At 39.2% G+C, this 15,546-nt stretch overlaps 1 protein-coding gene and 1 long non-coding RNA gene across 2 annotated transcripts; one reads left to right on the plus strand and one right to left on the minus strand.

Annotated features, from left to right (window-relative positions):
- Positions 1-4,255: 4,255 nt before the first annotated feature.
- Positions 4,256-7,370, plus strand: LOC135579374 (uncharacterized). Its single transcript, XR_010472342.1, has 2 exons — positions 4,256-4,491; positions 6,440-7,370. It is a non-coding gene; the product is annotated as an uncharacterized LOC135579374 (long non-coding RNA).
- Positions 7,371-9,468: 2,098 nt separating this feature from the next.
- LOC102095185 (cytochrome c oxidase assembly protein COX18, mitochondrial) lies at positions 9,469-15,546 on the minus strand. The gene is made up of 6 exons (XM_021289995.2): positions 15,201-15,546; positions 13,592-13,692; positions 12,925-13,088; positions 11,708-11,820; positions 10,566-10,673; positions 9,469-9,788 (listed from the first exon to the last, which is right to left on the minus strand). The coding sequence occupies exons 1-6, from the start codon at positions 15,492-15,494 to the stop codon at positions 9,615-9,617; spliced, it is 954 nt and encodes a 317-aa protein (XP_021145670.2). The 5' UTR covers positions 15,495-15,546; the 3' UTR covers positions 9,469-9,614.

Raw genomic sequence — 15,546 nt, forward strand, 5'->3', positions numbered from 1 at the left:
ACGGTATCTGCAGTTTGCTTTTTCTCCAGAATTGTTCTAATCAGTCAGAAACCATACTTCTCCCTACCTGTAAAGTTACAACTGTGTGAGCATATACATATATATAATCTGCAGAGTGTTGCAACATATTGTTAGTGATACCAATTAGATCAATGTCCTCCTATGGAAACTTAACTTTTGATACCCTTTTGAAAGGCTAGATTTGTTTGCCAAGGTTGCCAAAATACAACTGTAGGAGAAAAAGGATTCTACAACTCCATCACACAACAAATGGTGAAGTGGCTGACCAAGGAAAAGAGCAGCAAGATTAAGAAATGCAAGTAACAGAACTGGTGGGGACATGGAGCAATTACTTACCCTTCAGTTTGCTAAGCCACTACCACTATTTCAATAAATGCTTCATATGCTGTATTAAAAATTTTGGTCCCAATATTTTGTTCATTTAGTTTACATCAAAGTAGAAACTTGGAATCCTTTAAAAACCTAAAATAAATACTTAACTCTTTACCCTTCATTTTATCAAAGGAGAAGCTCTAAGTAAAAGCCAGTATTTACGCAAAACACACAAGTCTATAATTATTTAAAAATCATTATCATATTTTAAAATCAAGCAATTGAAATTAAACATGTCAGTTTTCAGGGTAAGGAGGGCACATACTCATAAAATACCTTAAAAAAAATCCACATACACATATTAATCTACACAATTATTATAGTGTTTCTGATCAAGAAAAAAGCAGACAAGAGAGGTATTCGTAAATCAAAGAGGAAAAAAGGAGCAAAGACGTGGATAATGTATAATTAACTAATGCTAATTTAAAGGCTTAGCAAAACAGACTAGGAGAAGTTTTCCTATAAAATGGAACATTCTCCTGTTCCTTTTCCTTAAACAGAGATGAAGTCTATGGAATTTATGTAAAAAGCAGTTACTGGTTTTGGATATAATTTCTCTTACCAGTTAAAGAATAATATCCAGACACGTATAGAAGCTCATCATGATTTTCAGATATGCTTCAAGATACTTTTAGTAAGCACAGTTAACAGGCTTCAGGGAGAAAGGGACAAAAATTACAGAGCAAGCAAGCTACAGAATAAAATGTTATGTTCAGTCTTGCAATTTCACATGGATATTCCTCACACTGAATGTGTCATGCCCGACATTAATCAATCAAAGATTCCTCACACTGAATGTGTCACACCTGACATTAATCAATCAATGATTCCTCACACTGAATGTGTCACACCTGACATTAATCAATCAATGATTCCTCACACTGAATGTGTCACACCTGACATTAATCAATCAATAAGTGCTATGAGCTCATTTCTACTCTTGGCCTGTGTCATTATAAGGATAACGGCCAAAACATTGTGGCAAAAACAGTTCATCCAGGCACAGGAGATTATATATTCAGTATAGGGTGAATTGCAATTGACATACCAATGACAAGCCAATGAGCCACAGACCAGGCTGGCTGACTGATACAGGAGGTGGGGGATGTGCCAGAGGGCACATAGCTCCACCTTCTGTTACGCCCAGCATGGCACAAAGGGTAAAGCTGAGACCCTTCAAATATGGCCCGAGACTTGTCGATCTTTTGCGATCACCCCTTCCCCCCAGACTTTTCTCTCTTTCACAATAACACCTCCACAAAAGAGCAAAAGTTATGCAAGCAGGCAACCCAGAGGGCTATTAAGGCCCACCGTGCACAAGCACTGGCGGTGCCCACCCACCATCCTGAGGACCACTCTGCCCACCACATGAACTGAACAAGACAACAAGACACCAGAGGACACTGCACATCACTGGACCCGAGACTACAACTCCATCACACATAAAGCAGAGCCATAAGGATGGTGAAATCTTTTTCTCTCTTTTCTCTTTCCCATACTTCTACATTTTTGCTTTCCTTTTTATACGTAACATAGTAACGTAAGATTTACAGCCCCACATATGCCACAAACTTTTAATGTTTACCGATTGAATCTGTAATAACATAAATCCTCCTGCCACTGAATCATATACCATTTGGCCCAAGCTGTGAAATAAAAGCCTTTTGTTTGCGGACCTTAAGTACTGTGTGTACTGTTTTCCAGCTGTGGGGGGGGGAAGAGGATGACCCACGAACCTGAGTCACTTCTCCCCTCACTCATACCCGAGGGCAGGACGTCACAGCCTGTTATCCATTTAAGCAACTGGTGTCTGCAAAGTAAGGCTGTCTACTTGTGACTTACCTACACAAGAAGCTCAGGTTTTGTTTTAGATCTGTCAGTGTGTAGGCCTTGTCACTATAGCATGTACCAATTAAACTATCAATCAGTACAGAACTAGACTCAAACTACATGGAACATGATCTCAACATTATTTTCCTTCGTCTCATGAGGTTGAAACAGGAATCATAGCTTTCTATAAGAACCGAAGCATGATTATTCAGCACTCAGTATTAGTGTTACTTTTAACTCAAAAGGAATCCAAAAAAAGTTCACTGACAGCAGGAAAAATTTCTTAATTGTGGTCAAATCACTGAACTGCCACCACTTTTAATCTTAAAACTATCAGCTAACATTTTTTCTTAAAATCGTGGAAGTGGTGGAAAGGCTAAAAGAAAGATAGGATGGGGTGTGTGTGTATAAATGTATGTAGGAAAGCGTAGGAAAGAATTATTTTGCAAATATAATAGGCCCAGGCAGGATCTCTCTGCAAAGCATATTTTAATAACGATTTTGCAAGACCGGGTGTTCTACCTAAAGGTAGGCACACCTAACAGGGAAAAAAGCCCCTGCTTATATCCCTCCAAAATCCTGGCCACAATTTCCCTCCCCTGTTCTCCATTGGTTGGGTACTTCAGGGTTTACAGACTACCCCAACGCATACAATACCGTTCCCTTATCAATATGGATTCCTGGTACTTCGGTTACACTTCCCCCTAAACTAGCTCGTAAATACAGGTATCGGTATTTATACAGGTGTCAGAATATATTCTGGGAAAAGACTGTGTTTTACATTAAGGATTCATAGTCCTATGTAGCTTGGTCCTTCCCCCCTGCTGTGGTCAGGCACCAGGCCCTCAGTTATGTAAAAACAACAATTCTTCGTTAAACATTCCTTACAGAAAAATATATACTGTTTTCTTAACAAAATACTTTTCCCTCTTTCCAGCCTTGCAGTATCTGTTCTCAGACAAGACTGAAGCATGTATGAGGCGCATGGATTTCGTCAACCCAGGGTGGAACATTTACTTCCTGTCTTACAGCTTATTTTACAATTGACCCATCTGTTTTCTTCAACAGCTTTGAGGTTGAAATCCATGTATATTTCGTGTCTAATGTTATTTAATAGTCCCTTTTTCCAGATTTTTCATCCAATATGATGAAGTAGAAATAGTGAAATAGTTACTGAACTTTCCTTATTTCTGCTACTGTTTGAAGATCAGCTTAATGTTCTTAAGAAATTCCTGGCGTTTATGGAACTTCTACTTTATTTGGGAGGTGGTGTGTTCCCCCCGCCCCCAGAAAAAAGTTTAGAAATTCCAGTGCTTCTGATTGTACTTAAAAGTATATAAAGTATTTGTGGAACAGGGTCTACTGGCTGAAGTTCAGAAACTAAACATAAATTAGAAGCTTGTTTTTATTTTACAGAAAACTGATTGTTGGGGATTATGTTGACAGACACCATTAATTTAATCAAATGTAGAAATTTCTGAGATCTGACTCACTGTCTGCTCCAGCAATAAACGGAAAGACTAAGACACTTCTTCCATTGGCATGACATGAAATGAAGTACAGTAGCTACTGTAATGCAAGGGTGTGGCTAGACATGAAGAACTACAGTCTGTATTTACAGCTAAAGCATGATGTCAACAATGGCTACATGTTTCAGAAATGAAAAACAAACAAAACTAAAATGAAACCAAAACCTGCAAACAAACAAAAAACTGAAACATCTAGTCTTCCTTATTTTTAGAGTCAGGATATTTCAGGAAATAACTCTATGAATTGACAACTTGGAACCACACCAAATTTTCCATTTAACCAGTGTTCTGAAAACCACAATTTCTGCTTTTTCTTCCCCCTCAAATACCCAGGTGCACCTCTGTGGCAGAATGCAACCCCCCCTCTCTCCCCCTCCCTCTTTCAGTATGGAAGGAGTGGGCACATCTCCCTCTTTCTCTGCTACTTGAGGCTAACAGCTTCTTTTGTTTGGCCCCAGAGCACCCTGGCCAGGGTCATTAGGAGAAGGGAGTGCCGAGGGACACTGAGCCGCGCCCAGTGTGGGTGATGTTTGGAGGCTTCAGGGGCACCAACAGACAGTGTAGGGGTGCAGAGAAGCTCCCAGAATGCCTACAGTCAGATCTGATCAGCCAGTATAAAAACGGGACTCTCGCCGAGACTCCGCCCGTTGCCGCGGGTCTCTCGGAGCACGAGCAAGATGCTGCCGCCGAGAGCCCCCCTCCCCGGGATGGGGACTCCGCTTGCCTTGCCGCTATGTGTGTAAGTAAAACTTCTCATAGGATTGCGAGTATATTTATACTTTTTGTGCACATATGCACGTATAACTTTCCGCGCTCCATATGAGCGCGTGTAAAATTAATCCTCGCACAATCGCGAGTGTATTTTCCTTCCGTGCACATATGCACATGTAACTTTCCGTGCACATTTGCACACGTACTTTAAATTATTTCCTTGCACAATCGCGAGTGTATTTTCCTTCCGTGCACACTTGCACGTGTAACTTTCCGTGCCCAATACGAGCATGTGTATAAATTATTTCCTCCCACAATCGCGAGTGGCCGCCGAGAGCCCCTCGCACAATCGCGAGTGTATTTTCCTCCCGTGCTCCCACGTAAGCACGTGTAGGATTCCGTGCACACTTGCACGTGTAAGTAAATTAACTCTCGCAGGACTGCGAGCGTATTATAAATTTACCCTCGCAGAATCGTGAGTGTACACTTCCCGTACTCACTACAAGTGCGTGTATCTCTTTAAAAATAATCCTGCACCGTGTTTAGGCAAGTGTGTATTCCTCCGGGACTCAGGGACGGCTCCGGCATTGTTTTGGGTAAAGCCACGTGCATGCACACTGTGGACCGCCTGTTGTATTAGCTGCTGTCTCAATAATTTTCCTCAACTGATATCCGAACCTGTATTTAAGTCACTTTTGGAGTGCTAAAACCCTGTTTTTTCACCGGTTCAATAAAAGTTGTTTTTGGACCTTGTTGTCCCTTAAATTGACCTGTGGGGTGTCTCCGTGACAACCTCTTATTTTGCATATTCAGAAAATTAAACTGCAACAAAAGCTAGAAACTTTACTGTGAATGCAGCTACATTTTATAAAACAGAATTCTGTCACTTTGGTACCTGGCACAGCCGGAACAAGATAGATAGTACAGTTTATTTGTTCCCAGGAAACTTGTGAACCTGCAGATAACCAAAACTCAGAGGGCTGCAAAAATTTCTCTCTAGGATTCACTTCAGTTAAACTAGCACACAAGCACAGGCATGTCGCAAGAAGAGCCAGAGGCCATGAATGCAATTGAAAGAGCAAGTTTTATTTTAGTTATCTCTCTACTGGGGGATCTCTGTAGCCGCACCTAAGCTCCCAGGCAGAGGCGATGTAAGCAGGGACTCGGGTGCTGATAAGTTTAGCCCTGCTGGAAGATCGTTAGGCTGGGTATGCTCACCTATATTTAAAGGCTTAGAGCAGATGCAGCCTCTTGCTGTGCTCTGCTCTTTCTCAAAACAAAGCAGGATCTCAGACATGATAAGGTACCGTAGGGTTTCTCTCAGGCCTATGTTATCTCACACAGAGGTTCTGCTTGTCAAGCACACAAGGTCAGTAAAACAATTAGTGTGATGGATGTGCTTTCTTTATACCCCAGCTGTGGGTCACTTGAGCATGATTACCTTTCTTCTCCTCGCCCAATCTTCTGCAATTCCCATACATATATCAAAAGAACTAGAATCCCTCTCATAATAACTCTTACATTAGAGGTACTGAATTGCCAAAAAAACCCAAATTCTTACCTTCACAACAGATATGTTAAAACTAAGTACTCCTACCTGATCCTTCAAAGGAACATAGTTGTCTTCATAAAACTGTCTATGTTAAGTCAGTTGTATAAACCATGATCTGTGCTATGCTCTCCACAGTGGTGTATCATAGTTCCTCTATTACATTCCGTGTTTCTGAGGAATAGCAGTTTCATTTGTGACAGTATCTGTTCCACAAAAAAGATAATAAACTATTGTGTGCCTTGCACATATTTTACCAGGTGTTAGCCAATTTGAAATTCCTTGGCCAAAGTAGCCCAGAATGATGTCTTTCCAAAAGCCAGGTGGCAACCAGTTAAATAGCTGTGCCTCATATTTACTTTAAAAAAAAAAAAAAAAAAATCACATGTAAACTAATGAGTCTCTCTCTCTTTCTTTCTTGTTTCAGTCTGAACCATCTGGATTTTAAAGACCTCCCAGCCTTAGTTCCATACGCATTTCTTTTACAACACAGAAACAATAGTAAACCCCAGAGCAAAGACTGAATGCCCTTCCAGAGAGGAATAATAATAATATAATCACCAACATAAAACAGCTTCAGCCTTCCTGGACTTCTACCATGTAGATGGGGGATCAAGGATGTACAAATGAGACAAAATAGATCTCCACACCTGCCTAATATCTCAGACTCTGACTACTCATAAAAGTAAGGAGAAAGGACAAAAACCAGACCATTAATATTTTCCAAACTCAAAAGATCAGCCTGACAACTGCAAATATTTTCTAAACATGAATAAGTCTTCTTGGCCATTTTATCTGAATGAGTAAATGACACAAGAGCAACTGCCCTGTCATAGAGAGCACTGGAGTTGGTCAGAGTCAGCACAGAGAATTCCAGCTTGCAAAGTCACCATGGCAGAAATTACAAGCTTTCCATGCCACAAATGGCCCCAGTTGTACCCAAACTGTGTCTGTCATCCTCCCCTGTGCCTCTAGCAGCACCCAGCAACAGGTACTTCAGAAGAAAGTGCAGCAAACAAGAAAAACAACACACATGTGGATTAAGTCACCTCCTGAGCACTTCCTTATTAGTCCTAAAAGTCTGAGTCTGCATTTAGTCTTGCAGATTTTTGTTAGATTTGAAAACATTCCAGACCTTTCTTATGCTTAACTCTAAAAATGCTTACCTGTGAGGCAAGTTCCTATTAAATCTAATACCTTAGGGTGCTTCTATATACACTTTTGAGTTTTTATTAATTTTGAGTATTTTGTTGTGTATTTAGCAAATGCTATACCTGAATGTTCTACTCAGAAGAAAAACAAAACAACAAAACCAAACCAAATCAAAATAAAAAACAAACAAAACATATATCACACAATCTACCTCAGTGAAATTTATTATAAAATAATTATAAATCTATCGGAAATAAGAAGGGCTCTCTCCTGACATGTTTAGTTATATGAGACCAATGTAGAGACTCCATGAGACTACTCCAAGCATAAGAAAATTATCAACTGTGCCCTTGAGGTCTTACCCTGTTGCCATTTTAGAAAAGGAAAAACCTGCCTTTGGCTTCAATAGGAGGATTAACAAAATCACTAAATCATGCTATACTATTTCAGGCCAAAAAGCATACAAAGTCACTCTTTCTATAATTCTATGAGTAAAATCAAGAGCACTGTATCTCACTGAGCTTCACTGCCTCCTTCCTCCATGCAGCCAGACCTGGTATCAATATTGTGAAGCAAGTCATTCCACAACACTTAAAAGGACAAAACATAATAAGTTCAAACACCAGCCTTCAAAATCTTGTACATGTACCTACTCACTAAAAGATCAAACTATCTTCTTGTATTAAAAAATTGCATACATGTTTGCAAATGAGACTACAACATCTGACTAAAATGTCAAAAAGAAAGGAAATATCTTTTGAGGAAATAAACCTTATTACAGAACAGCAAGTTTGCCATTAGCCTTACGGAAATAGTAATCAATAGCAACCAAAAAAATTCAGGCCTACATATTCTGGAACAGTGTAACTTTAAACTTCAATTGCTGCTCTTCTCTAAAAATTATAGAGATTAATGCAGTATGTTATTAAACACACTATGCATACAGGTGGGAAAAAAACCCCATGCAAGTCAGGGATTTATAAGAAGGAACAGGTAGATAAAAGGATCACTGAGCCCCTGATATGACAGACCAGGCTACAATCAGTCTGTTGCTTCTTAGGATGGGATGCTACTAGAAATTCAGCATCACCTGTGTAGGACCACAAATTCACATTCTCATCTTGACCTATATAGTAACTGGCAATACACCATCCATAATACTGAATATGCTCCCAGTTTTATGCTTTAAAAAGGTTGTTTGTTTGTTTAAGGATTTGTGATTAAGAAAAAATGGAAGTGCAGTATGACAACTAAAAGTTCATAACATGCCAAACTTTGATAAACCCCCATCTTTTGCTCAGAGTCAGGATGACAGGGAACAACCTAACCAAATACATAAAACAAAGGACTACTTCTTTCCACTATGACAAAGACATGTGACTATTGACTTGTTACTGTTGTCTACATCTGCCTGGTCTTCTATCTGCTTCTCTCTCCCAGGGCTAATTCATTTTCTCTAGTGACAAAAAACCACATCATTTAAAAATCACTTCCTATTATCAAAGATTAATGAGCACTAACTTTTAAGAGATACAGCATGAATCATCCTGACTCTGCATTACGACAACCATTCAACAGCAAAGAATCCACATGATGCTTTGCCCTCTATTATGTTTCTGCTTTTATAAGGGAAAAAAGATGACTTCTTAATGAGATCAGACTTGCAGAGACTTCTGTGCATGCAGGAGTTTCACAACAATGCAGTCTGCTGACTTGAGATGTACGCAAAGCAAGGCGAAATGTGAATTGAATACCCTTACAGGAAGTGCCTATATTGAACACAGATCCTTTAAGGCATAAAATATTTGCAATTTAGCTTTAGGACTTAAATAAAAAAAATATTTGATATACAGTTGAATTAAATATTTGGTTTCTTATAATCATTCTTTCTTTTTCAAAGTGCTGCTACTTGCCTCAATAAGCATCTGCCACTCTATTTTATTCACAGAAAAAGAGATCAGGAAGAAACATAATGCTGTCACTCAACAGATGATCACCAGAAATTATAAAAGCAGCCTGTCCGCCTAATTCCAAAGCTAATGCACAAAAGATGAAACATCAGTTTACTTTGCAGTCACAGGAAATCAGCTATCAGAACAGTTATGAATGCTATCACATGAACTACTGTAATATCAAATTATTATACCTGGTTACAAATCAATCTGCACCAGTGTCTAAATTAAATCAACTGATAACTTAAGTTTAGGATAATTGAAGAGACAACCTCATATTACTGAACATTCTAACTGCAGAACCGCCAGCCTTGAAACTTCCCAATAAAGACAGATTTGTGCTGAAAAATCCTTCTTTACAACCAGATAGTCAATGCTTTATTTGGAAAATAAATATAATTCCATTTTACAGTAGATAAGTACATCTCAAATAAAATATCACTACTTAATTACCCATGCAACTTTTGTGGGACAGCTCTTCCAACATTTCAAATTACATCATTTCTTGAAATTGTATTTGGTAGTGAAGGCAGACACAATATCCCTGTAAGGAGTCTCCGAGTCAGATTTGGTCCTTGGTATGAAACACAGTCGACGAAAGGTTGGAGAACACAGCAACAGGTTGTGTGAGAGTCCCACGAAGCTTGAGGAAAACCAGTACAACGCCATGGACTGCAAAGACAGATAATGAGTTCAGCCTCCTCAGATGCAACGAAAATACTACCATTTTGGGCAGCTCCTCATGAACCACAACCACTGGTTACTGCCAGTTACCGAGAAAAGTAACTCACCTAAAGACACTCCACTTAATAACAATAACGACTTAAATTTCCAATGAATTTTTCACTCTTTCTCAACAGTTCTGGGGGAAAAAAGTAATCTACACTGAAGTTTGACAACAGTTCATGAATTAATATTAAACTTGTTTAAACATCTATATTTCAGACCACAAGTTAATGAGCCTAACAGCTAGATGCTGTGTTTTTGCTAACCACTGCAAATATAAACAGAAATAGAACACCTGGTATAACAATGAAAGTGGTTTAATAAGATTGTGGAAAATTTCCTTATCTAAAAACAATGTTGTTTTCCTCAGAGAGTAAGCAAACACTTAGCAAAGCTTTATTTTTATGTCCCTTTATCAAGTTTTCCTTTCAGTTTTTGAGATCACAAGAAGGATGCTAATCCACTCTGGATTTCATTCCAAGCCCTACTTTGTGAAAATGATGTTTAGAAACAGAAAGTTTGCAGATTCTTTCCTCTTGGACAAAAATAATTCATATGTGTTAAGAATTTAAATGTATGCACAGAGAACACATCTGATTTAGGGCACACTATGATAGAGAGTATAGTCTATTAAATACATAAGGCATTTGGGCTGCTCTTTAAGCTCTACGAACATAACAGAGTCCCAGGTAGTGGGATTCACCGTGCAAACACCGTACTCACAGAAGGGACTGTTGCAGCAACAGGGATCATCACTATTGACAACACTCGAAAGAAATTAGTAGCAAGCTTCTGGAACCTGGAAACTTCCTGCTTTTTCAAAGCAAAGATCTGAAAGAAAGGGGAGAGAGACCCACAATTACAAACAAATTATTTTTGAAACAAGTAAAAGGAAAAAAAAGGCAACAGAAGGGTTTCTTCTAACTCAGCACTCTGGTTCATGTATTTTCACTTTCTCACCCTCGTTTCAATTAATGTACCACTACAATCTTTCATTTAACATCTTCAATGTTTTATATGTTCAGTCCTTAGTAGAAAATATTGTACCAACTTAGCAGACTACCCAACTAAATCATGAGAAGGCAACATAATTTTACATAGTCACTTTCACACATCTAAAAGTTTCAACGCCTCAGCCTGAAGCACAGCCCTCTGAGAAAGGCCATGAACAGAAAACAGACCAAACCCAGTCGATAGATAAAGGAATGAAAGAAGAATCTGCTCTACACATAGTGACTTTTTCCCCCTCTAAGACAGTCTCAGTCAACATAGAAGAAAAAGAAGAATGAAATCCAGATGATTACAGCTTGATGAGAACATCTAACAGAAAAAAAAACAAGAACAGTATTTCCATTAAATTACCCAAAAATACAGGAAACAAAGACTTCTTTTTTCCTTCTGTTTCTGTTGATTAGTCTCCCTGACAATCTTAAAAGTTCTGAATTTTTAAATGTATTAAGAATACATTATACTGTTAGTTTCAACCACAAAGCAGTAACAAATTACTTGGGAGGAACAAACCAATAAAACCCACAAATGCTTCTGGATGCTTAAACCCCAGGAAGCTCATTAGAATATCATTAGAAGCTTCATATTCAAGACTACATTTTACTGAGCCCCAAGTAAAGGAAATAAAGCATCTGAGAAATGTCACATCAGGATTTGTCATCTCTAAACAAGACACCCACACATTCAAATGCACAGAACAATTAAGTTACTTTTCAGTTCTGCACAATGAATTTAAACCACTCATAATCCAAAGTTATCACTATGTTAGCATGTTTTATAACCAGGTAATATTGTCTTTCAATGCTATAAAAACAATTATCCCTTTACAATCATCCTATATATTCCACCCAACATACCTCCACTATCAGCAAATTCATGAGCCCGAGGGCAACTGGCAAGATCCATGTGGACTCTGGTGCCGTGAGATCTCTAAACCACAACACTCCACCTGCTGAAAACTGTTCTTGAACTACAAGAAGAGTTTAAAGAAAAAACAGAAGTATGACTTGCTACCTCAAGTTAGTCAAACTTGTAGCATATATTACAGTCAAATCATCCAAGTTTCTAGGTACATTTTATCTACAGGAAAAATACTACTAAAGTAGTTGGTTTAACAGATCACATGTCAAGGCAGTGTGCTATCAATGCAAGTGAAAAATGATGGGTGATGCAGGCCAAGGTCCCAGTTAGCTCATGACAACCAGCAATTCGTGTAAACCAGTGAGAAAAACTAGCTTGATCTGAAGCACCTTTTTACATGTCAATGAGAAAAATACGTAGTGCAGTAACCTACAGTGACTACATATTTTATGTTTTTAAAATAATTTTATTTTTCTTAATAACAAACCAATTTCTCACATTTTTGTTCAGAAGAACAAACTACAAAATCTTTTCTAAAAAATTAAAATATCTGTACTTTTATTTAAAAATAACCCACACGTTCAACTTGTCTATAGTACTTCACATGAAACGAAAAAATACAAATCAATAGAGAATGTACTGTAGCATGGGTAACATAATTTGCTACATATATTTACCTTGTGAACCTGAAAAATCTCAAGACAGATTTTTCTTTTCCTAGTAACCATCTTCAGAAAACCACTGAACAACTGAGTGCCAGCATGGCCCAAGAAAACGTTTCATTGTTTCCCAGAGCTAAGACCCAAATACAGCTTTTAAAGACGCATCTTACAAAGCTCACAACACTATTACGAACACAGAGAGCATGTATGTAGAGATCAGTGACACTTTGCATGCTGTGAATACCTGCTAAAATAGTTCAAACCAAATAAAAGTAGAGTTGTGGTCCAGACACAAGTTCTTTGATTAATGAACTGTGGTTTAATCTAGTACATATACAATGTATCTAATAAAAATACTTGAAAAACATTTTAATCATATATTTATCTATGCTTAAACTATGCTAAGCTTAAAAATCTAGTACTGAAGTAGTATTTAGATCAGCTTATTTATCAAGCTCAGGAGATTGTGTTATTTAACCAACGAAGTGTCTATAAAAATAGTAACTGAAGGAAAAATGACTCTTAAAAGTATGTCTGTTCAGATTAATTACCTTCTGAGTCCATGGTACCAACACTGCAGTTGCACAAAGCGAGGGACACGCTAACCCACATAGGAATCTGCACCCACACCAATAAAGTAGCTTTGAAGGGATGACAGTTGTCTCGAATGTAGAGTTCTGTAATAATCCTTCGTAGGTTTCTCTTAAAATGGAACCTTTTAGAAAAAAACAAAAACAAACAAAACCAAAAAACATCTTACAATACCTGTAATAGAGTAACTTCCCAAAATCTGAAATAAGTGTTCTACAGGCATATCAAACTGGCTTATTTAGGTGTAACTAGAAAAACTGAAGTTCTTTCCTCTTTAAACATGCCTCTCTCCTTTGCCAACTCCCAGTCCTGTTCCTTTATAACCATGCAAGCGTCAAGTTCCTAACAACATTTAGATACTCCAATAGCTATGGAAACTTTAGTCACAAGAAAAGACCACAAAAGAATCCTGTATTTGGCCCTATAATCATAAGCCCATCACAGATTCAGGACTTTAAAACAGATACGCCCTGACAAGCAATACAAACATACACAAACAAGTCAGGGAAGTGGTAGGAAAATCTAAGCTTTGGTCAAGAACATAATCTATTTATAAAGTTTGTAGGACTTTCTCTCCCTGCCAAATCTGGAATGGATTTATATGGGATATCCAATCAGTTTTCTTACCTGGCAACCTTTTCAGACCAACCCAACTGCCTTCCATGAACAGAAACTTCATAGCGAAGGTGCTCAGCTAGCTTTTTAATCTCAGGCTGCAAATTTTCCAACTAGCTAAAGAAAAGGAAAAATGTTTATGCACAGTTCCATGTAACAACCGCTTCCTCTCCCCACCCGACACTGTACAGACATGAAAAACAACTGTGAAGGATAAAGTGCAAAGCTGAACACCTTTAATCTTTAAACAAAATTAACATATGAAGACACTAATAAAAAGTACTTGCAATAACAATCTTACAAAAATAATCTTATTAAATGAAATAAACACATAATTAGATTTTATATTTAATTCTTAATAAACTTCTTTCTATCTTCATTTAGAAACTGTGACCAGCTATTTAATAAAAAAACCCCATACATTTAATGCTACCTCAAAAGATTTGAAGCCCAGCAAGACTGCAATCACCAAAGTCACTGCCCTGAGGAATAAGAAGAGATCCCACTATACAAGAGTGTGCTACAATATTAGCTTTTGCAACAAAAAGAAATAATGAACAAGTATTACCAAGGAGGAAAAACAAAAAACCAAACACAAGCCACAGAAAAAAAATCCCCACAAAACCAACAAAACCACCAAAAACAAATGACAAAAAAACCCTATAACCCCCCAAAAAAACCAACACCCACACAAAGCCTCAAACACTCCGCAAGAAAAGAATTAAAATATAACTCTTCTACAGTAATACTTCCTGAACGATAGTCATTGAAGAACACCCATTGTCCAAGGAACAAGCTGCATTTACCAGCTTGACCGTTGCCACTATTACCCACAGACAGTGCACCCGTGAAGGACAAAGATCCACCTGATTCCAAATCAGACTCAAGTTCTAGCAGCTGTCATGTACCACCCTGAAGTCCCCATTGGTCGATTAAAAAAATAACACAAAAAGTTCGTGTTGCCTTGCTTCATACCACTAGTTCCTCTACCACTGTAGGCACAGCATATAACTTCTTTAGTAACTTAAGCTGTTTCACTTACTTTTGAAGAAAGACAGGTATTTTGAAACTGCTAGTTCACTTCAAATTTTTACTGGAGCAGCTTTAGTAAGAGCTTTAAGTTAACACAGCAAGTCACAGAAAGTCCCTATCATACACCATTTAACTCTCACACTAAAGCACCTTGATTTACATATAGCTACTGTAAAGAAACACATCCCCATTTTTTGGTTTTATTTAGACTTAAATGTGTCCAAGTAAAAAACAATACACGTTTATAAGAACAGAAAGACCTCTCATGCGTTGCAGTGCCCTTCACCACATGAGGCCAACAGGCAGCACAAGCAAATGCCGGTAAAAGGGGATACTACAGCCATGACCACACAACAGCGGTTTTGTAAAAAGACACTCGCACCACACAAGAGAAACCACCCCCCTTTTGTTACAGAATGCCACCCTCACGAGGAACTACTGTCCTGTCTGCCACAGCAGGCCACCTGCAATTCCGCCCAGAGCACCCTGAGAGCTGCTGGCGGTGACCGTCGGTCCCTCACACAACACAGCAAGGGCACTCTGAGCGAGGGGATGCACCACCACCACCCTCAAGACACAGGGAACCCACCTTGGCCAGGAGCCGGCCCTGGTGCGCGGCGAGCGGCAAGGTGACGGCTGTGCGGAGCAGGGCGGCGCCGCACACGATGGCGGCCCACCAAGGCAGCCCCGTGGCCGCCTGCAGCGCCACCAGTCCATTTTCCGCCCAGTGCACGGGCGCCGACTGCGCCAGCCACTCGTACCCACCGCCGGGGCTCCCGCTCGGCGCTGAGAACAACGCGGCGACCGTTAACCGCCCGCTCTGCGCGCGAGCAACGGCCGCGCCGCACGCCCCCCGCCACAGCGGCAACGTGAGACGCCACATACCTAGGGGCCGCAGCGCTCACACCTCCCTTAGTCATGAGGCGGTAGCCTCA

This window comes from Columba livia, chromosome 4, assembly GCF_036013475.1.
Source record: "Columba livia isolate bColLiv1 breed racing homer chromosome 4, bColLiv1.pat.W.v2, whole genome shotgun sequence".
NCBI classification, from domain to species: domain Eukaryota; kingdom Metazoa; phylum Chordata; class Aves; order Columbiformes; family Columbidae; genus Columba; species Columba livia.

Coding starts and splice junctions, on each gene's coding strand:
- LOC102095185 (XM_021289995.2), bottom strand. CDS start 15,494: ATGTGGCGTCTCACGTTGCCGCTGTGGCGGGGGGCGTGCGGCGCGGCC. Junction 13,693..15,200: donor AGGGCCGGCTCCTGGCCAAG/GTGGGTTCCCTG, acceptor TTCTTTAGCTAG/TTGGAAAATTTGCAGCCTGA. Junction 13,089..13,591: donor TGGTCTGAAAAGGTTGCCAG/GTAAGAAAACTG, acceptor TTTTTCTAAAAG/GTTCCATTTTAAGAGAAACC.